Source organism: Oryza glaberrima, chromosome 2, assembly GCF_000147395.1.
Source record: "Oryza glaberrima chromosome 2, OglaRS2, whole genome shotgun sequence".
Classification (NCBI taxonomy): domain Eukaryota; kingdom Viridiplantae; phylum Streptophyta; class Magnoliopsida; order Poales; family Poaceae; genus Oryza; species Oryza glaberrima.
The window spans coordinates 1,511,500-1,532,638 of NC_068327.1; the positions used below are offsets into that span (position 1 = coordinate 1,511,500).

General features: G+C 44.3%; 3 protein-coding genes and 1 pseudogene across 9 annotated transcripts; 1 reads left to right on the forward strand and 3 right to left on the reverse strand.

Annotated features, from left to right (window-relative positions):
- Positions 1-2,414: 2,414 nt before the first annotated feature.
- LOC127763568 (metal transporter NRAT1) lies at positions 2,415-7,284 on the reverse strand. The gene is made up of 14 exons (XM_052288305.1): positions 7,187-7,284; positions 6,202-6,585; positions 6,030-6,105; positions 5,875-5,915; positions 4,900-4,978; positions 4,695-4,799; positions 4,505-4,614; positions 4,225-4,406; positions 4,050-4,119; positions 3,787-3,960; positions 3,516-3,620; positions 3,198-3,329; positions 2,991-3,086; positions 2,415-2,857 (listed from the first exon to the last, which is right to left on the reverse strand). Exons 2-14 carry the CDS (start codon positions 6,334-6,336, stop codon positions 2,525-2,527), a joined length of 1,638 nt encoding a protein of 545 aa, XP_052144265.1. The 5' UTR covers positions 6,337-6,585; positions 7,187-7,284; the 3' UTR covers positions 2,415-2,524.
- A 1,332-nt stretch (positions 7,285-8,616) lies between these two features.
- Positions 8,617-9,723, forward strand: LOC127761476 (F-box protein At5g65850-like; annotated as a pseudogene).
- A 372-nt stretch (positions 9,724-10,095) lies between these two features.
- On the reverse strand, positions 10,096-15,267 carry LOC127764528 (pentatricopeptide repeat-containing protein At2g17140). 7 transcript variants are annotated; one of them, XR_008015897.1, is made up of 6 exons: positions 12,775-15,267; positions 12,403-12,532; positions 11,871-11,960; positions 11,219-11,333; positions 10,946-11,007; positions 10,096-10,818 (listed from the first exon to the last, which is right to left on the reverse strand). XR_008015897.1 is itself a non-coding variant. In XM_052289416.1 (3 exons), exons 1-2 carry the CDS (start codon positions 15,255-15,257, stop codon positions 12,403-12,405), a joined length of 2,613 nt encoding a protein of 870 aa, XP_052145376.1. In that variant the 5' UTR covers positions 15,258-15,267; the 3' UTR covers positions 11,968-12,118. The 7 variants fall into 7 exon arrangements, 1 of the variants encoding a protein (XP_052145376.1); XR_008015896.1 differs by having other exon boundaries at positions 11,215-11,333; XR_008015895.1 differs by having other exon boundaries at positions 10,097-10,818; positions 10,946-11,034.
- A 507-nt stretch (positions 15,268-15,774) lies between these two features.
- LOC127761270 (uncharacterized) lies at positions 15,775-19,310 on the reverse strand. Its single transcript, XM_052285540.1, has 7 exons — positions 19,109-19,310; positions 18,941-19,004; positions 17,118-18,131; positions 16,945-17,007; positions 16,644-16,864; positions 16,381-16,484; positions 15,775-16,180 (listed from the first exon to the last, which is right to left on the reverse strand). The coding sequence occupies exons 1-7, from the start codon at positions 19,193-19,195 to the stop codon at positions 16,066-16,068; spliced, it is 1,668 nt and encodes a 555-aa protein (XP_052141500.1). The 5' UTR covers positions 19,196-19,310; the 3' UTR covers positions 15,775-16,065.
- Positions 19,311-21,139: the final 1,829 nt, after the last annotated feature.

Sequence of the window (21,139 nt, forward strand, 5' to 3'; positions counted from 1 at the left end):
ATGGGCGGCGCGCGGCCGGTGGAGGGCAGAGGGCGCAAGGGATGGGGGCGGCCGGCGGCTGGGATTTTTGTTTTTATTTTTTTTATTTTTTTTCTTTTTTTTAAATCTGAAGCTGAAATGTAGCTAAACACTTTTGATGGGTGTCCAACTCCAACTAGAGTTAGCTCCCACTGAAGTGGTAGTTTGGAGTTAGGAGTTGGAGTTTGGAGCCCTACTAAACGGGGCCTATTTTAGCGAAGTATTAGCGTTTGATTTTCATGGATCGTCGCCGTGAAGCTCGGGTGCTACCGGGAGGTGAATCCGGCCACTATTATAGTACTTAATTGAAGTCATCGAACTCGTTGCCGTCAAAAACTAATCTATTATTTAAACCGATTATTTATCCCTCGTCTGATGAGTAACCTGCTCTGTCACGTGTATCATAGCTCTGCTCGGCCTTGTTTGGATCCAATGAAAACTCCCAGCTTCTCATGGGAAATGGGCCGGAATCCCGGTATGTTAGTTAAGGCCTCATGGAAGACAGTATGGGATCATACACTGACACTGGCCAGCAGGGTTTACAAATAGCAATCTCGATTCTCCGGAAATAAAAAAACACAATCTAAGATTGGCCAGTGAAAGACGAGCCCTGTTAGATTGTAATAATTGGCTATAGCTCTTTGAGCAAAGGCCGGAATGTTTTTCCATTATCTAAAAAGAAAGACGAGCCCTGTGAAACATTCGATTTTTTTTCGCAAATTTCAAACAATATACATGTTAAACAAATTTCGACACATTATGAAATTTGAATAAGACGCACATTTTCAAGATGATCGAAATTCGTTAAAGATGATGAACCTGTTGGCCAAGATGTATTGAGATGGTGTTAGAGATGTAATCCTGCTATAATATGTGAAATAAACAGTTTTAAAAACTCGGTCTAGCCATATACCCCTCCATCCTAAATTACAGGGTGTCCCTTTTTTTAAAGAAAACTTAAACTCGGTAGCTTTTGATTAATGACTATACTAACCATACATTTTTTTTTGCGGGGAAAAGGGAAGTATTACTCAGGAATAATATCGTCAATTACAAGCTTTGAGATAAAGGTGCAATCATTTTCACACCAAAATCCCGACAAGTTTTCACTGCGACTTTTATTAGCTAACATATGACTAACTAAATTTTGGCTTCTATGAACCTTCCTGAGCAAACACTCCCGACTTCCAGCGAGGAGATCCTTAATCTCTCTAACGGCAAAGGCAAGCTCCGAGCGCTCAACTTCTTTGGCTTGGATCATTTGTAACGCTACCAAGCAGTCCGTTTCCACCTGTACTGGGAGCAGCGTCCACTGAAGCGCCAAGGCAATACCCTCTCTGCACGCGACCAACTCTGCTTCTAATGCACTATGACAGCTGTTCAGGGTTTTGCAGGAAGCAAAAATCACCCTCCCCTCCCAGTCCCTCATGACTATGCCAATGCCCCCCTTCTCTGACAGGGCATCAAAAGAGCCATCTATATTAACCTTCAACCATCCGGTTTGCGGTCTCACCCATTTTTGTTTGCAAGCTGGTCTTGATTCTGGAGGGACCTCTTTCCCATAAGCCAAGACAGATAGAACGTTTTTTCCTTTCTCTGAACCAACTACAGACTTTTGTCGGATGTTGAACAGTGACTGAATATAGCTCTCAAGGAATCTTTTAGAAGACTCGATCGTTGGAGGGGTTTTCTCATGGACGATTTCATTACGAACAAACCAATTTCGCCATAACACCAAGAGAAGGGCCGCCCGTTCAGATTCGGATAGCCTGTCTAACAGATCAAACAGCCAGGCTTTATTATCCATACGCACATCAGTGAGCACAGGAAAGTGCCCATCACCTTGCATAGCCATCAGCAAAAATCTTGACTGGGAACAGCGAAGAAGAGCATGCTGGGTGTCTTCAGTTTCTGACCCACATACCCCACAGGTAGCTATCCGCTCAAGCTTCCTTTTCGTTTTATTAGCCATTGTTGCAAGGGAAATTCTCACTTTCTGAGGGACTTCACACTTCCAGATCAGGTCCCATCTACGATCGCCTGCCATATTCGACGGACCTGTATCCTCTTGATTCTTCAAATTCAGAGCCAAGTAATAAGCACTCCTGACTGAGAATCTACCATGCAAGTCTGGATGCCAAGCTATAAAATCTTCGTCCTCCCGATTTGAAATACATATGCTAAGTAGTATGCATGTTATATTATTAGATTTATATTTTAAAGTACTTTCATGTGAAGCTAATTTCATATTCGTTAGGAAAACATAACATTAAAGAATTACTGATCAAAATAATTTGGGACGGAAGAAGTAGTAGTGCATACTTTTTTTTCTCAAACTTAATTTACAGCTAAGCTGCTTAGAAACAACAACAAGAAGAAGAACAAAAAATCAATGACGAATCACATTATATCATTTATCGATATATCATCCAGAGAACACATCTAGTTATACACTGACGACGAGGAGTAACTAATGCACTACTCAGCAAGCAATAATTTATCAAGGCTACATGGAAGCATCGGCAAGGTCCTTCCTGTACGGAGCCGGCTGGTCCTCGTCGGCGGCGGAGGCGTCCACCACCGGCGTCCCGCCGGCCTCCGCCTGCGCCTGCGCCCGCTCCGGCACCGGCACGTACGTCGCCACCGTGTCCTTCCTGAACGTCAGGTAGACGACGGCGACCAGGTAGGCGGCCATGAGCGCGAACACCACCACGGAGATGAGGCCATTGGCATACTTGGGGAGGTTGTTGTGGACGAGCCAGTCCACGTATGTCCACACTAGGAAGTAGGTGTTGACGACGATGAGCGCGAAGCTCAGGATCCACGCGATCACCACCGTCTGCAAAAATTATTGGATCATTTGCCAATTTATGTATCTAGCATGGCGAATTAATCGGTTTTCGTGTTTGTGTTTGTGTGGGTGGGTGAATGTGAATGTTTTTTGGTTGGAGAAATGGTTTAAGGAAGCTTACATAGATGGATTCCTTGAGGGGTCCAACTTTCTTGCTGCTGTTGCAGAACTTGAGTAGAGGGATGAGAGCGAACGGCAGCTCAAATGACAGGATCATCTGTATCCAAATCAAGAATTCAGGATATTGTTGCTTTTGGAGGAGCAAAGCGAATTCCTACAGAATGTTCAATTGGAAAAATAAAGCTGAAAACAGGTTGATGAGTCTTACTGATGACAGGATGATTAGCTTGCCGGCGCCTGAGGGACCACTGACAATGGAGACGATGAGGCTAGGAGCTATGGCGATGACTCGGGTGATGAGGTTCCTTACCCAATTCTTCATCTTCATGTCCAGAAACCCCTGGATAATTATCATAACAAAAGTTGGCTATATTTACTGAAATAGATAATACTCAAGAGTGGACAAATGATATGCAAGGTATCAAATAGTTTGTACAAACTTGATAACACCTCGATCAATAGTGTAAACTTGACAAACCCTGCTCCAGGTTTACTATCAAGGGTGAGCACTACGGAACTGAATTACCTGCATGATGACCTGCCCAGCGAACGTGCAACTGATAGTGGTGCTTTGCCCAGAAGCTAGCAGCGCAACAGCATACACCACCGAGCTTGATCTCCCCAAAACATTCTGAAAGTAAGAGATAATCAAAATAAGGCTTGAATTCAGAATGTCTGACATGATCCTCAGTGAGCTCTGGTCTGTAATTTCTTCCATATTACAGAACAAGATGTCTATAAGATGCTTCTGAAAGTACTATCTTTTATCCGGAAATGAACATTCGAACAGTTCTTACCCTGAGTAAAAGAGGTGTGGATTGCAGAGTTAGGTCACCACATGTGTTGGCATCAGCTGGAGAAAGATTATTCGCATTGCAAATGGATCCAGCAACAACAACGACTGAAACATTTATGAGGAAAGCCACGATGAATGCAAGACTACACTCAATAAGGAAGTATCTGCAAGCAGCCTATCGGAAACAAGATAGGGTCAAACCATTAGCCACTCAACAACAAACCATAGCTGATCATTACATCATCTATTATCAATGCAACCTACTCTGATGCTTTTGTCTGATCGTGGGGTCTTCCTTGACAGGACCAGAGCAGAGTGCAAGAACAAGTTGTATCTGCATGCATGTTATGAAAACTCCTCATCTCATGAACTTGTACCATGGATCAAGTAAAAAGTAGCTACGATCACCAAAGCCCTGATAACTGATTGGGTTTCTTACGGTGTGATGATAGCGCCAAAGAGTGCGATCGCATTGGCAGCAGCGCCTTTCCCTTGGAGAGAAGGGACAAACATGCCCTTGACCACCTCTCCTGCAGACGGCCTCAAATAGCTTAGCTCTCCGAAGAAGCAAGCTGCCATAGTGAACATGAATGCTGCTATGATGAACTCCAGCTTCCGAGCCTGGTGGACATGTCATATGGTAAGGTCAATTCGTCAGTAGCCCATTCTCAGTGTAATTCATCTGACAATCATATAAGTCTGAGAAATTCTTTGCGCACCCCAAATCTCTGTACTCCAAGAAGCAAGAGGGTGCTGAACACTGTGAGAATAACTCCAGCCCACACTGGAATCTTAAGCAATATGTTGAACGCAAAAGCTGTGCCCAACACTGCACTAACAAAAGAACGTGTTACTCATGCTAAATCTAGCACAGAAATAAATAAATAAATAAATAAAACATCGATCAACCTTCAGGAATGTCATCAGAAATCACCGCCAACTCCGCAATGATCCATAAGAAAATGTTGACATAGCGCGGGTACTCTTCCCTGCACAGTTCAGCAAGGTGCCTTCCTGTACAGAACTCAACAAAAGCATGGACAACATAAGATGATAAGGTGATGATGCATGATTAGCATGCAAAGAGCAAGGTTAATGGTTAAGTGAAATATACCTGTTTTCACTCCAAGGTTGGCAGCTAATGTTTGGATCAGAAGTGCAAAGACCATCCCAACTAAGATGACCCACAGAAGCTGTTCATTGTAAAATGTAAATTGATGTTACCAGAAGAAGCATTTTATATAAAGAGGAGGCAGGAAAAACGAAATAGTTAATTTTGTTTTTCTCCTACTTTTCTGTTTCTTGATTGAATTTGTCTTCTTTAAATATTAGGAAAGAAACAAATTATTGACCACCATTTACTAGGCATGGGAGACTTTGTTTGATTTCGTGTACTACTGCTACTATTATATCATATATATAAGGTTCATGTCATGATAGAGTCATCTCAAGTCAATGATTGATATTCCAACGTTCTTATATGTGTACTCCCCAAAATAATCCAATTTTCTTTCTTCAAATAAGACATTGTTGCTTATGCTAGTTAACGGGGAGTCCTTTTGGTACAGTCCTTAGGATAGACTTAAGTTTAAACTTTGATTATTTAGGCCTTTAAGGAAACATATTTCACTATTCTGTAAAGGCCACACCCTCAGTGGAAGGTTTAGAATTCTTCTTGTTCAGCTATGAAATCAGTGCAAGAAAATCTCAAAATATTATTTATATTTGGAATTTTAAAGATATTTCAAGTCAAAACATCCAGGAATACCTCTAAAATGTTTAAGAGTCTGTTTTGTTCAGATTTGATGCCCAAATAAGTGTTTTCCTGACGCTTATATTAAGTAGGTTCTTTGTAATAGTTAACAATTTTCAAAGGCCAAACCAGGCAATTTTCCAACTAATAAATGGTTCCAAGATAGTCTTTCAATCATTTATTCCAAGATTGGGAGCCTTTCACCAGGTCTTTATTTGATTAACCTTGGTTACATTCACCCTTTCCATGCGCAGGCAAAAATCTATGACACATGGTTAATTAGTTCGTAAAAGTAGTTCAGATCCAAGACGAAGAGGCAAGAACTATGCAGTGTACCTCATACTTGAAGTCAGCTCCAGCTTGCATGTCAGTTTCCACTGTCAAATCATGTTTCAGAAAAAAGCTATACCACCTCAACCTCTTCTTTTTCTTTTTTTCTTAATGAGCGTATCAAAACAATATGAAGCTCTAGGCAAAAGATAGGAGCTTACAGTTGCTAGGATCTAGGAAGCCAATGGCCACCAGAGCTCCAGGCCCAACATGAGCCAAGAATTTCCTCCATCTTGGCTGTTCCACCCAGCAAAAAGTAAGCATAGGATTGAAACAAGCACTAGCTTATTGTGGCATTAGAACTCCATGAATGCGCAAAATGTAGTCGCTTACCTGCACCCGAAACTGCCCATCTTTTTCACTGTCAATAGTCTTTTCTTTGTACTCATCAGTCTCACTAACACTCTGCACCACACCTCCATGGAGAGTTTCTCGTCCAACCTCTCTCATCTCACCAGTCCCTTCCATATTCTATGTTGCTAATGCACCTTGTCTGGAAGATATGAAAAAGTATGTCTTGCTCTAGTTAAGAGCCACATACATCCTTTGTATTTTATAGACCCAGAGACCAGTTGACGACTGTCCCATACAGAAACCAAAACTTCAAGTACAGTACAAGAGCAGAGTGACTAGCTATCATGATGGTTCCTGTTGATTCCTCGCTTATTAGATGCCTTTCAGATCTGCTACTCTTGTTGATTGCAGTAACAACTGAGTCTGCAATATTAAAATGGAAATTCTAATCACTTTATTTTCAGTATTAACCACCTCAATCTAGAATGTTTAAGCTGCTGAAAAATAGCACTTTTAGTCACATTTCAACAGCCCCCGCCTCACTATAAGTTGTTTAGTCCACTGCTACAACTAAATGAGATGCAAATATTTTTCATCGGACAAATAAATCATCACAAATTCTGGTAAACTTGGGCAAACAAATGCCCAGTGGCATGAGGGGCCCAAGGCTAACTGCAGCATAACACAATCATAATTACAAGCTGACTACTACGCATAAGAATTCAAAGCTGCATTACCCAAACACCTAGACGTAAATTCAGCATGACCATCGATGTTGTCATCCGTCAAACCTGAGGATCTACCCAATAGGATTTTTTAAATTAGAAGGGATTTCCTTATCTCCCATACACAGCCACATGGGTCGTATGGGTCTTCGCTCCTAGATATTTTTTGGCCCTTATACAAAGTTTGATATGTTCCTTTACAGCTAAACACCTAGGCTTAGGAAACACCAACGTCTCTACCTAAGATACAATAAAATACATTTGATAAATTGTTAAGAACATTAATGCCGCCGATGTACCTTTGCTTGGCTGTTGCTTTCCGATTATTTTGGAGCCTTTCGGGCAGCCATTTTTCGGTGAAGGCAACCTTAAGCAGCTCAGACCTGGTGCAGTCCACATCTCTGTATTCTATTGTAGCTATTCAGATGATAAGACTTAAAAAATAGGCACAGCAACAGATGAAAGGACAATAAGCGTACAGTCAGATTGTACTTAAAAAACCTCAAACCTACTCTCCATTGGAATCCATATTCTACTCACCAAATTGGAACTAGCAGAGAAGAGTGTGATGTGACCACCACCTCATGGAGGATGAGGTGCCCCTCCATGCACCGAATGGTTAGCTTGCTAACGAGTTGATACGCAGGCGTGCGAAAATTTATATTGTTGGCCATGGCTTCATTTGGTCGAATGTGGAAGTCAAGAACTGTGGATTTATGGCAGTGGACAGAAGAACAATGACGGGAAGTGGGAACTAGACTTGGGAACGGGGAATTTAAAATGCTATTAAAATTTTAAATTAAAATTGGAAATTGCATTTTAAAATTTAAATTGCAAATCGACTTAGGTTTTCAGTAGTACTAAAATCCCAGAGGCACAGGACGATTTGGAGTGACTAGCAGTGATCAAATTATTGACCACGAATCAACCAGAAAGCTCATAAACCCCTACTACCTAATAATTTCACAGGACAGTAAAACACACGAGTAGCTCACCATCGCCGAGGGAGAGAGGCGCGGGCGGCTCCTCGCCGGGGGGCTGCGGCGACGACGGGGACGACGAGCGCGAGGCGGACCTCGACATGGTCCCCCGCGGCGCGGCGCTCGGGAGGGGCGGCGGGGTCGACGAGCACCCTCGGGACGGGGACCCTGTGGGGGACGGGTTCCCCGGCGAGCGAGAAGGAGAGGAGGAGGAGCGAGTCGTCGAGGCGGAGGTCGGCGGCGGAGAGCTCTGGGCGGAAGAGGTAGAGGCGTCGTCGCCGGCAACGGCGGCCATTTCGGTCGCGAAGGTCCAGGCGGAGGAGTTTGAAGTCAGGCCGAGCTTTAATAAGAGAAGCCCAGCCCACTCTACATGATAAAACAAGCCCAGCCCACTACCTAATGAAACGAGCCCAGCCAATAAAATAAAAGAAGCCCAGTCCACTCTACCTAATGAAACGAGCCCAGCCAATAAAATAAAAGAAGCGAGCCCAGCCAATAAAATAAAAGAAGCTCAGCCCACTACATAATGAAACGAGCCCAGCCAATAAAATAAAAGAAGCCCAGCCCACTCTACATAATGAAGCGAGCCCAGCCAATAAAATAAAAGAAGCCTAGCCCACTAATGATAATAATTGTTTAACAAGCGTCAGACGTGTTGGTTACGTACGCGGACTCGTGGAGTACTACACATATGTGTGCAGGTGCAGCATATTGCGACCCCGACCGCAACCCAATTAGGCGCGGCCGCGATGAACGACGACGTGGTGGCTGAGATCCTCTTGCGGTTGCCGGCGAAGAGCGTCCTCCGGTGCCGCGCCGTCTGCCGGAGCTGGCGCCGCATCACCACCGCCGACTACTTCGTCGCCGCCCACTCCCGCCGCCGGCCGCTGCAGCTCCTCGGCTACACGGGGCCCAACGACGAGTCGCTGCGCGACGACGAATTCTTGGTCACCTCCGCCCCGGTCACCGCCGTCCCAACCGTCTACGACGGGACGACACGGAGTGCCGGCGATTTCTGCGGCGCAACGTGCGCCTGTGCCTCCGTGGATCCTGCGACGGGCTCCTGCTGTTCGAGCGGGTGAACGCCGAGACCATGCTCATCTGCAACCCGGCGACACGGCAGCTCGTCAATCTGCCGCCGGTGAGCACGGGCGGCGTCGTCGTCGACCGGAACGACCTCCGGCTCCACTCTTCCGCCTTCTACTTCCACCGGCCGTCCGGCGAGTACCGCGTGCTGTGCTACCGGAAGGGCACCAACTACATCCTCTCCACCGGCTCCGGCGAGGCGCGGCGGCTCGGCCCCGTCCCCGACCAGCAACGCAGGACTTGCTCCTTCTCCGCCGTGACCGTCGGCAAGACGGTCGGCGAGAGCGTGTACTGGGGCCGCCGTGAGGTCGACGATCGGAGCCGGATAATGGCGTTCGACACGGTGTCGGAGAGGTTCCGGGCGGTCGCGCCGCCGCCGGTGGAGCATGCCGACGAAGGCCCGCTGCTGGACATGCATGGACGGCACGCTCGCCGTGGCGGCGATGCCGGCGGAGCCGTACCTGGACGTGTGGGCCAGCGACGGCGGCGGCGGCGAGAGGTGGGTGCGGCGCCTCCGGGTGGAGCTGCCGGCGGGATATTATTCCAAGGAGTTGAAGCCTCGGGGGCTTGGTAGAGCTATCTTGGACGACGCGGGTCTACTGCTTGTCACCTTGTCCTGCAGATGGGGCAAGGAGAAGAGGATGCTCAGCTGCTCTCATCGTAGCAGAAGCAATCCGTGGAATGCAGCTTACCGGGAGAGCCTCATCACGGTGAAACCTTGCACACCCCCGCTCCTGCTAAACTCTGAGCCATGGTTAAATTTCTACTAGTGGTTGCAGTGATATGAGTAGCACCCCAATATCTTAAGTTCAAATTTTCATAAGAGCGAATTTTAGATTGGGTTATTTAAGGGCTAAGTTCCTAATTTAAAAAGGCTGCATATATAGTTGGATATAAAGGCTAGATAAAAAAACCCTACTAACAAAAATTACTGTCCACGAGCATACTGTCGACACATCGGTGACGGAGCCGCCGGTGAGGAAGTCGGCGTCGGGGGAGGAGAGTACGCAGGGGCCTCTCCGGTGAGATGCCAACGTCTCCATGGCGGATACCACCTTGCTCGTGTCGTGAGGGTTTTGTTTTTTTTTTTCTTTTTTGCGTGGGGTTTTGGGGGCTAAAGAAGAAGATTGTTACGTGTATGTACAGCTGGGTCCTCGGGTCCACACCGGCAGTGAAACAATTCCGGTGGACCAAGTCTATGGCAAAGCTAGACGTGTGGCATAGGGCCCACGAATCAGTAGCTGGGTTCACGTGAACCAGCAGCATCTAGTAACCCAACTAGAGTATATCTCTTGGACAGGAGCACAAGTTGAATAACCTAAGGCTATTGCTTCTGTAGAGGTTAGAACATTTCATCACACTCTATGATCAAGCAGAACCATAATCCCAGAAGGAAGATGCTCCCAACTTAAAACCACGAGAATATGAAAACGCAAGGCACGTTTGAAGTAATTTGCACAGATCATGTGAACAGAATTAGTTGCATAGAGGTACATGAATCCGTTGCATACAGATGTATGAAGAAACTGACAACTTGTACAGTATGCCAACAGACACCCATTCCCAACTTATGCAAAGACAAGAGACGTGCAAATTGATTCGTCATGAATCATGATTCTTACATAGGTAACAAAAACAAAATGGAATGCAATGGTTTCACTGCTACTAAATTCCAAGTACTGTGTGAAGCAGATTGCCAGATGGTTGAACCACCTACCGCCGGAAATATACTGAACCGAATTCACTGGTAGCTGGGTCTACCGTTACTCCATTTTGATGTCACTCTGTCTTTTGACAGCAGAAGATAAGCTCAATGTCTTGCAGTTTATCGAGATGGTCAATGTGTTCACTGAAAGAACAATAAACTGTGCATGGAAAGGTATTAGGACATTGGGACATGATCTAAGTTTATCAAATTTTCAAGTCAATGCTCTAGAGACGAGAGGAACATTCTCTAGAGAGAAGAGCAACAAAGTGGAACTTTATCCCTACCTGAGCTTAGGCTTCCAATAAATTCATCTATTTGGTGCCTCATCATGTACAACCCTTCAGCCCTACATTTGGATGATCACTCTATTATCCTGCGTGCTGGGAAAAGCAGAAGTTCAAAATGGTGGCAGAATAAGAGCAAATAAACAATGTATACTCATTTGCACACAACAGACTTGCCCAAGTGCAACAGTTGCCAATGAAGCTGGCCAAAATTGATATCGAACTATGATTTAGACAAAGTATGACACTGTGCAAATAATCGAATGTACCAACGTTGGGTTTCCCCAGAGGCGGCGCAGATGAAGGTCCCAATCTAGCACAAATCAATGGGATGTGCAGCTGTGCACAACATTCATCATCAACTGTCGCTTCAGTTCACATCGAATCCCTATACAAAAATAAGCAAGAACGATTAGTTCAGCACTCAGAAAAACTTACATTAAGTTGTATGAATCAAGCTGTATTGCATATATATTGTTGCAAACATAGTTTCGAACGTCTCAGAATAGTATAGAGCTTTAAAATCGATCGATTGCATTTGGGCCCAAACCAGTAAAACTAACCTATGTATAGCTTAACACCCATTCACAGGGAATCTGAAAGTTTAGAATAGAGTATTAAAAACCCCACAATATAACTGAACATTGTTGTTTATAGTTTCAAAAGCTGCAATTCATTGTAGTACACCGACATCTGAATGCCCAGTTTAAAGGTAGATTTGTTTTTTCTTATGCTGGATTGTATGAATTCGACATAATTTATATAAAGAATTATCATTCATTTGCCAATCATAACTATTATACTGTTAGTCCAAACTCCAAAGAAGAGTAAATATAACAGCACAATGCACTGAACATGTGAGATGATGAGCGCAACAATAGTGTGGCAAACACATGCTGCTCATGTACTTAATTGCAAAACTTACCAGATATAGGGTTAGATCCTTTGACATGTCTTTCTTGACATAATTGCTTTAATCATAACTCTTTCTGAAAGGTAGCCTAAAATAGCAACACTGCACAGCAAAACAAAAAAAAATCCTATTATATGCAAAAATCTACTATATATTAGTGCTGTCATGTAACGATGATCTTAAAGTGCCAACATACATGATATTTAGTGGGTTGTAGAACAAAAGAAGTGCTTGGACAGTATGAACCTCAGACAGGTAATCTAGCGCATGTGTTAACATATCAGTGGATCTTTCGATGAATAGAGAGTACAACATTCAACCAAAGAGTGGTTATGAGTTATCAATAAAGATGAAATGAAATTTGTTGCCTTATTATACTCACCTTTCATATGTTGCGATCTACTTATATGTGAACCATCCATATTGAAGCTTACAACATATGTGCTTTCAAGTTGTATTAGCTAGTTACAAGCAAGTTTTAAAACTTCTTATCATTCATAAGCTTCTACTGTCTGCATGTAATCTAGGGTAAAGAGAAACTTACTCAGCCAGTGTTTTCTAGTACATAAATGTCATCATTCTGCTGCTGCTTATTCTCATAAACGTTGCCTCTTTGACCCCATCCTGTCTTCACTCTCTTGGTGATTTTCATGACTGTGCGAGCACTGTCATCTCTGTTGAATCAGCAACAAAATCAATCCGTTGCAGCTCAAGTTCGACACACAAAGGTAGAAAGTGCAGACCTATTTTTCTAGACAGGATAAATTTCATTTCTAGGTTCTGAGTACATATGCTTTATATACTAAATCAGTTATAATGCTTTGTTGCTAGTCTAACCAATGCAAAAACTTGCACAAGAAAATAGACTAAAGAAAATGTCACAAACACATCAGAACTAAATTTGTCATCACAATACCTGTGCAAAAGAGCATGCCAATCACTTTCAGCATGCTTGTCCTGTCCATGCTTCTGACTTCTAGGCTTAAATTCGCCAGAAGGAGCTGCAAGACCATTATCACGCTCTGCCATTTCCATCATTTTTTGTGAGAGCATATCAACATGTTGTTTCTTTCCCCTTTCACTCAATGCATCAATCACTGGCATGAATGCTGCTGGATCAAATGAATATCCTTTAACCATTAACAGCTTGAGTAACCTATGTCCATGATCCACCTCATCAACTTTGCAGAGTCCCTCAATAATCTGCTTATATGGGAATCTATGGATAGAGATCCTTAATTCAAGCACTGTTTCTAGAATATTCATGGCTTCCAACCATCTACCATAAGTAGATAACTGGGTGCACATTAAACTATAGAGCACTTCCTTCTGACCACATGTACTCAGAGAAGCATCAAATACTCTCTGAGCTGCAGAGAAATCTGAAGTTTTGCAGAAAGCCTTAATCAACAACTCAAAAGAAGTTATATTAGGAACAATTTCATTCTGTAACATTTCATCTAAAAGAGGCATGGCCTTGTTCACCATTCCCCGTTCACAAAATGACTTTATCAAGCTATTATAGGTCATGACATTGGGACAAATCCCCTTCCCCTTCATTTCACTAATCAATTTAAGGATTTCATCTGAATTGTGTTTTTCACGAAATCCCCATATCAACAAGTTGTATGTCCTTGTGCTTGGCTTGCAACCTTTCTTTTCCATGTCCCTCAGGACCTTAACAGCCAGAGAAGTCTTCCCATGCTTGCAATACCCATGAATAAAGGTATCATATAGAACCGAATCAGGAGAGATATCTTTGCCTATCATCTCAAGCAATTTCTTCTTTGCTTCATCAAACCTGCCCTCTTTGCACAATGCACTCACCAGTGTAGAATAAGTGATTCGGTCAGGAAGACATCTTTTGCTGCTGGAAGAATCAGTAAGTAAACTTAGGAATGAATAACCTAATCTGCCAAGAGCCAAACTACCTTCGTTCCACATGCCATCGACAATGTCCATGGCCATATCCAATTTGTTGTTTCTACATAGTCCATTAATAATGATATTGCAGCTCGCTGTATCCAAGCTGTATCCTTTCTCACTCATCCTCTCTAACAATCGTTCTGCCTCTGTAATCCTACCAGCTTTCCACAAACTTTGCAGCAGAACATTGTAAGTAAATGAATTCGGGGCACACCCCTTCTGTGCCATCTCATCAAGAATCCTATTGGCTGCAGCAGCATTTCCCTCTGAGCAATAAGCGTGGAGCAAACTAGTATAGGTCACAACATCTGGTGTCATGACACCACTCTTCACAAAATCCTCCACTTTCCTCACATCAAACGCTTTGCCCTCCTTGCACAACCCATCCACAATAATATTGTAGGTGTAGCTATTAGGTTGGACACCCTCATGCGCCATCTCCCTCAGCAGCTCCTGTGCTTCCCCAACCATTCCATTCCTCACCAGTCCTGACAACCAACGATTGTAACTCTCAACCCGCCTCAAGAAACCACCGCACCTCATAATATCCACCAGGACTCTTGCTTCATCCACCATACCAGCCTCACAGAACCCACTCAGCATCACGTCAAACGTCACCTGGTCAGGCCTCGGCAGACCTCTCTCCCATTTTTCCTGCATGTCGTTGAATATCCTATATGCATCTAGCACCCGCCCAGCTTTGCAGAGTGCAGAGATCCTCGCATTGAATGTGACCACATTTGGAGCAAGACCCTCATCTCTCATGCGCTCAACTAGCCTCTCAGCCTCATCCACCTGGCCCTCACGGCAGAACCCCGCGACTACCGTGTTGCATACCACCAAATTCATCGTTGGCATTGAATCGAGCACCCCAAGCACGTCCATACTCCTCCCCGCACGGCAGTACCCACGCGCCAGGATCCCGAAGCTGAACTCGTTCCTTTCCGGCATTGCGTCGAACACCCTGCGGGCGAGCTCCATCCGGCCAGCGGCACAGAGCGCCTGGAGCAGGATGTTGCGCGTGAAGACGTCCGGGGCGGCGCCGGACAAGAGGAGATCCTTGTAGAGCGACTCGACGAGGTCGAATCGGGCCTCCTGGAGCGCGGCGAGCAGCAGGCGGTTGTAGACGGGGGTGGGCGGCGGCGGCGCGGAGGGGAGCGCGCGGAGGGAGCGGAACGCGGAGAGGGAGAACCCGAGAGGGAGGCGCAGCGGCGATGAGGAGGAGGAGAGGAGCGCGAGGAGGTGCGGCGCGGGGTCCGGGAGGGAGAGGAGGTGGCGGAGGAGGCTCGGGAGGAGGGGGGCGGCGTCGTGGGCGGCGGCGAGGATGCGGGCGAGGAAGGAGGTGGAGTGCGGCGGCGGCGGGGACGCGGCGGAGGTGAGGTGGAGGAAGAGGCGGAGCGCGACGGCGGGGGAGGCGGCGTTGCGGCGGAGGAGGGCGAGGAGGTGGTTGGCGGCGGTGGGGGAGGTGGACATGGGAAGGTGGCGGCCGCGGGGCGACGGCGGCGGAGAGGGTTTAAACCGGCCCGGGCCGGGTGGGGTACACGTCTGGTCAACGGCCCAGTCCACTCACACTGACTGGTGGGCCCGGCCATGTTACATTTTCTTCTGTGTCCGTATTTCCACTTGCTCTATAGCGGTTTGCTTATATACTCCGTACCTTTTTTTTTCCTGAAATTTGCACTTAAAGGGTGTGTTTCACGCCAAAATTGAAAGTTTGGTTAAAATTGAAATGATGTGACGGAAAAGTTTAAAGTTTATGTGTATAAAAATGTTTTAATGTGATAAAAAAGTTGGAAGTTTGAAAAAAGAAGTTTGGAACTAAACTCAGTTTTCCGCACGCACGTTTTTCAAACTATTAAACGGTATATTTTTTAAAAAAATTATATACACAAATTGCTTAAAATAATCAAATTAATTTATTTTTTAAAAAAATAGCTAATATTTAATTAATCACGTACTAATAGACTATTTTAGTTCAAGCTTACTCCTCTCCAAACATTTTGAAACAGGATGAATATACAGGAATAAATTTGTTATTTCACGCGGCTGTGAAATTGTAAGTTGGAAACAGCAGACGTTACAGAGTATTTCACGTTACATGAAGCAGTGCAGCACAAACCACTGCAGATTTACTCAACATGAGATCATTGCCAGGCTATAGATAAAGAGAGAAAAAAAAAACATAACCTAACACACAACGCTGACTGAGGTAAAGATCAGTAAAATGAAAAAGAAAAGAAAAAAGAAGAAGCAAGAAACTAATTCCAGTTGTGAGAAGAGATCAGAAGCAAGAAACATTCTCGGTTCTCATGACCAGGTTGCAAGTCGAGTAGATGGAAGCGGCAGCAGCTTGCACTGCCCACTCGCTCTCAGGAGTCTCCGAGTTCTTCAGTTTCCTGAAAGACATCGTAGTAGTAGTAGTATTTCAGTAAGATATCACGCGTAAAGTGAAATGACTTGGAAACTACTTATATTTTGGGACGGAGGGAGTAAGACATTTAGTTGCTATATATTTGAGTACTTAGTTCAACTAAGTCTCATCTAACAGAAAAGGGTGGATCGAATCGAATACGTTGAGAGGTGATGATGAGCTAACCATAATTCAGCCATTGGTCCTACTAATGGAGCCTCGCAAGCCATGTATCTGAGCCCTTTCTCACAATTCATTTGCATTTCTTGCACTTCCTTCAACCGATTCTCCTGCAACAGTAATTTAGCACGGTGTCAGTAGTGGAACACTGCTTACCAGAATGGATGTGCAATTGCGCATGCACATATGCTTTTGTCATAAAAGGCGATATTGCGAGAATATGCTAGTTTTGTGCACCTATAATGAACACTATTATGAAAAAAACTCACCAGATGCATCCCCTCCTCCTGAAGTGTTCTGTCCATCTGAAGAAAAAGAGACCGCCATCGTGCCACATGCGCTTCTGGAACTGTTTTTCCAGTAGATCCACCATCAGAAGAATGTACAACGGATGGTTCGTTCTCTTGGTTATATGAAAATTCTGTTGATATTAGGTAGGGCAGTTCAGTCTGAAGGGCATTCCTGACTCTCTTCTTGCTGCGCTTCAAAGCTTCAAGAATAAAGAAAGCATATTAAGCAGAATGTATGGGTTACAGCTTTGAATTAAGTTTCAAAGTCAAGAATTAGTACCAGCAAGGCGCCCTCTGATGTCCTGCTGTAGTAGCTCCAACCACTGAGAAGCAACATTGGCCGCTGATCATCATAAAGGCAAGGCAACTGTCAGGTATAGATAATTCTACAAACAGTGAACAATGCAGTTCTGGTGAGAGTGTATGATTGACGAAATAAGAGATCAAGTATACCTTTTACTGATAACACAGTCATGTAATCATGATTAGATGCAAAATCATCGGCTGATGTACTGCAGGTCCTGTCTGAAGCCATAGTGACTGCTGATGAGAGTTGCAGTTTCAGATCATCACCGTCCTCTGGAAGGAATTGTGAAGCAGTAGGCAACCCTTGGTGAAACGGCATGTTGCTACCTTTCATCAAGAAGTGGCAATTCATCATATTACCCCCATATCTCTGGTCCTGAGCCTTCTCACTAAATTCTCTCCCTCTTTCGCCTGTTTGACTAGCATGAACTGCCTGGTTCTCTTTCTCAAGATTCTCAGAGTGCACCATAGCCTTTATTATGGAGTAAACTTGCTTGCTGTTTCTCACATGGTTAATGATTCCAGGGTTTAGCCCAGATAATAGGCCACTCGGAGCAGCAACCTTCATGAACTTGTTTGTCTGTTCCTTCTGAGCAAAAGTGTTCCTTTTGGATTCATCGTCTCTTTTCCTTTTGATGGGTCGACCGCGCGGCCTAGGACCCACTGCAGTTCCTTGAGATGAAGAAAGGAACCCATTCTGCTTCATTTCTCTCCACTTCCTGTGTGACTCACTCTCTCCTACAGCCCCAGTTGTGCTACCACACTCTGACGGATCACTAACTTTCGTCTGCCCCAACTTCTTGTAAGGAAAGAAGGGATTAAGTTCTGCAGCATTGGAAGAATCTACTATATTAAGATCCAATCCAAGAGGTGCACCATTCATTCTGTTCTCTACATGTCTTACATCAGGCTTAGGTTGCAAGTCTGTCCTGATGTTTTCTTTATCACACAAATTGTTCACCTCTGCTGCATCAGAAGAACGGCCCAAGGTGAGGCAGGCAGCCTCTGGCTGAAGAAATGAACCAGTCTCAAGCAATGAGGGCTCTCCATCTTCACTTCTTGTTGCAACTTCAGCAGTAACTTGAGGTGTATCTTTCTTGTCACATGGATGTAGACAAGATTTTGCTCGATCTGACGAATCTGAAATCCCCACTCTCATATCTACATGATATAGAATAATTAGTAAGCATTAGCAGTGCAAAGATTAAGGGAAGTAACCAGTAACACGGTCAATTAGGATAAATCATGCCTTGGACAGTGTACAGTACATAATAGGAATTCAGTGGTGTGAATTGAGGCTAAGGATGTGTACAGTACATAATAGGAATCAGGAATGCATGGGTTTATAGCCGTGTTTTAAAAAAAAAGTGTACAAGGCCCTGTACAAGGATGCATACAAGGAACGAGTGACCCAACCTTGTACCGCTTAAGCCGCATAAGTTCTACAAGGTGGGGTGACCGCACGAAACCGCATACCGCTTTTCAAAACATTGGTTTATGGCAATAGAAAAGAGTAACACTCACGAATTATTAACTTTGCATGGCACAGAAATCAATTGTCAACAGCAGTTTCATCCTGAATTTATCATTTGCACATTCTACACATCCAGGAGTAATCTTATGTTGGTAGCGGTACAGAAATATGCTGAGTTTGTTATGTCAATTCGCTCCTCAACAGAAGCAAACAAGAATTCTTAATTACAGCTACAAGAAAGGCTAATCGAAAAGTCGATCTACTCATACGCTTAGATCTGTAGAGAAGCACCATAATCTACCGTCACATGTCGAAATTCTGTGCTGGCAGCGAATGAAGTACTACTGCATACAAAGAGTTCAAGAACAACTACCACCCGAGAAAGTAAAAAACTAGCATTTCCAGATCACCCCCTCGCCAAGAATCATCCAACCAGCACAGATCAGGAACCAAGACGGCAAGAAAAGAAAATCAAGAAGCGCCGAGAACCCCCCACCTCCCAATCCGACCGCCGCCCGCGACCCGCACGACGCCTCCGCAGCCACCGCCCGACCCAATTCCTGCAAGAACACACACCACAACGTCAAATCCAGGCTCCCCAAATCCAAAACCAAGAACCAACGACACCAACATTCAAGACCACCCCCCCGCCCCCCCACCCCACCTTCGTGGTCGTCGTCGTCGGCGGCGGCGGGGACGACGCGCCCGATCCGGCGGGATCCGAGGCCACACGCAGCCCCGCGGGGTCCATCCGGGAGGCCGCGGCGGCGCGCCCGCGAAGGGGGAGGGATCTTGGAGCTAGGGTTTGGGGGGGGAGCGGGGCGGAGGGAAGCTTTGCGTGGATTTGAAATGGAGACGGGTGCGGAGGCGTGCTGTGTGGGGTGGGGTGGGGTTTTTATGGTGTGCGGGTTTTTTTTGAATTCGAGCGGAGGTGGGCGCGGTTTGGATGGGGATGGATGGATGGATAATGAGACAGATGGACGGACGGATGGGTGGATGGATCGCTAGCCTTTAATCGCAGGAGCGGCCTTGCGGTTGCGGATGATAGGAGGGGAGCCCGCGGATTTATTTTCTTCTTCTTTTTTTCCCACCTTGGTGGTTTGAAGGTGATTGGTTTGAATTTTGGTTGTATACACAGCTGTGGGTTTGAATTTTGAATGGTGGGCTACTGACCTTGTGTGACATATGGTGAACACGCTTCAATTCTCTTGATGGAGTAACGAGGGGAGGAACATCAAAAGGACAAAAGGAACACAAGCCATGCTATAGGCTATAGAAACTAGTACTAGACAAGATGATAAACATTGTTTGAGAATGTTCTAACAGGGCACTTGAGACGTATTTTGTGTGTACATGTTCTTTAGTGTGCACCTCCAAAGTCACATGCCACATATATGGTTATATGTCTAACATAAACGCAAAAAGTTGCACAAGAGTGCATACCGTCTAACAAGATCATTTGTGGGACGGAGGAAGTATATTTTTATAATTTTGCTTATGAGCATTGCTACATATACAAGCCTCAACACGAGAGAATTCATTATATGGCCCTAGGTTTATCACATGTCTACAATTTACCACTGACTTGTCACGTTCTACATTATGCTATCGACTTTTGCTTAACTTTTACGATTTACCATCGCTATCTGGTTAGCCTCTGTTAGTATTATACAATCTTATCCAAATGACCAAAATACCCCTAGGATAGAAACTTTCAAAATTTGAACAAAATTTTTGAAATATCATATTTTAAGTTTTTGCCAAATTTTGGATGTTTACAATATGATATTTTGGAAAAAAAATCCAAATTTTGGAAGTTTTTGTCCTTGTGGTATTTTGGTCATTTAGACAAAATTGTATAACGGAGGCTAACCGAACAACGATGGTAAATCGTAGAAGTTAAGCAAAAGTCGATGGCATATTGTAGAATGTAACAAAGTCAGTGGCAAATCGTAGACTTACGACAAACTCAATTTTTTTTTACGGGGACTTACGACAAACTCAATGGCATATATATAATAGATTCTCTCTCTCTCTACAAAACTCTTATAAACAATAACCTTAGCTGTTTGATTTAAGTAGATAAAAGCTATAGACAATCTAGATGTACTCACGAGTCACGACGTAAGATGTAGTGTTTGTAAGAGTTTGGTATGACACAATTTAGGCCCTCTTTGTTTGGGCTTAGGCTTATTGGCCTAGACTTTTAAGTCAGCTTATTGGCTTATATGATTTATAAGCCGGTGAATTTAATGTCCTAAGTTTAGTGGTTGAGTCATACATTTACCTCACATAAGTCAAAAAAACTTCTCCAACCTAGCTTTTGGCTTAATAGTGTTAGAGTGGCTTATGGCTTTTAAAAAAGCCAAACAGAAAAGTTGCTTGTTTGTTTAGACTTAGACTTTTCGACTTATAAGTTGGTTTATAAGCCTAAACAAAGAGGGCCTTAGTATGTATAGACTTTTCCTTTGCGGATTGACAAGGTATTAGTCCATACTCTCATATACACCCCATATTAAAACATTATAACTCAGGCAAATAGGATAGAGACCACTACCAAAAGTAAAATTTTGCATCCTAAAATATGATTCTTTCCGTCTCATTTGATACCAACCCTTCACTGAGGATTTATTTAGCAAATGGGTTATAAGAGGTGAGATCGGGATGGGAAATAAGTGAAGGAACAAGAAAATAA

Excerpts from the sequence above, each read along its gene's own strand:
- LOC127761270 (XM_052285540.1), bottom strand. The coding sequence starts at position 19,195 with ATGGACCCCGCGGGGCTGCGTGTGGCCTCGGATCCCGCCGGATCGGGC. Across the intron at positions 19,005-19,108 it reads CGACGACGACGACCACGAAG|GAATTGGGTCGGGCGGTGGC; the intron begins GTGGGGTGGGGG and ends GTGTTCTTGCAG. Across the intron at positions 16,485-16,643 it reads AGGAGGAGGGGATGCATCTG|GAGAATCGGTTGAAGGAAGT; the intron begins GTGAGTTTTTTT and ends TTACTGTTGCAG.
- LOC127763568 (XM_052288305.1), bottom strand. The coding sequence starts at position 6,336 with ATGGAAGGGACTGGTGAGATGAGAGAGGTTGGACGAGAAACTCTCCAT. Across the intron at positions 4,120-4,224 it reads TTTGGCGCTATCATCACACC|ATACAACTTGTTCTTGCACT; the intron begins GTAAGAAACCCA and ends ACATGCATGCAG. Across the intron at positions 3,961-4,049 it reads GATCAGACAAAAGCATCAGA|GCTGCTTGCAGATACTTCCT; the intron begins GTAGGTTGCATT and ends TGTTTCCGATAG.
- LOC127764528 (XM_052289416.1), bottom strand. The coding sequence starts at position 15,257 with ATGTCCACCTCCCCCACCGCCGCCAACCACCTCCTCGCCCTCCTCCGC. Across the intron at positions 12,533-12,774 it reads TGGCATGCTCTTTTGCACAG|AGATGACAGTGCTCGCACAG; the intron begins GTATTGTGATGA and ends CTGATTCAACAG.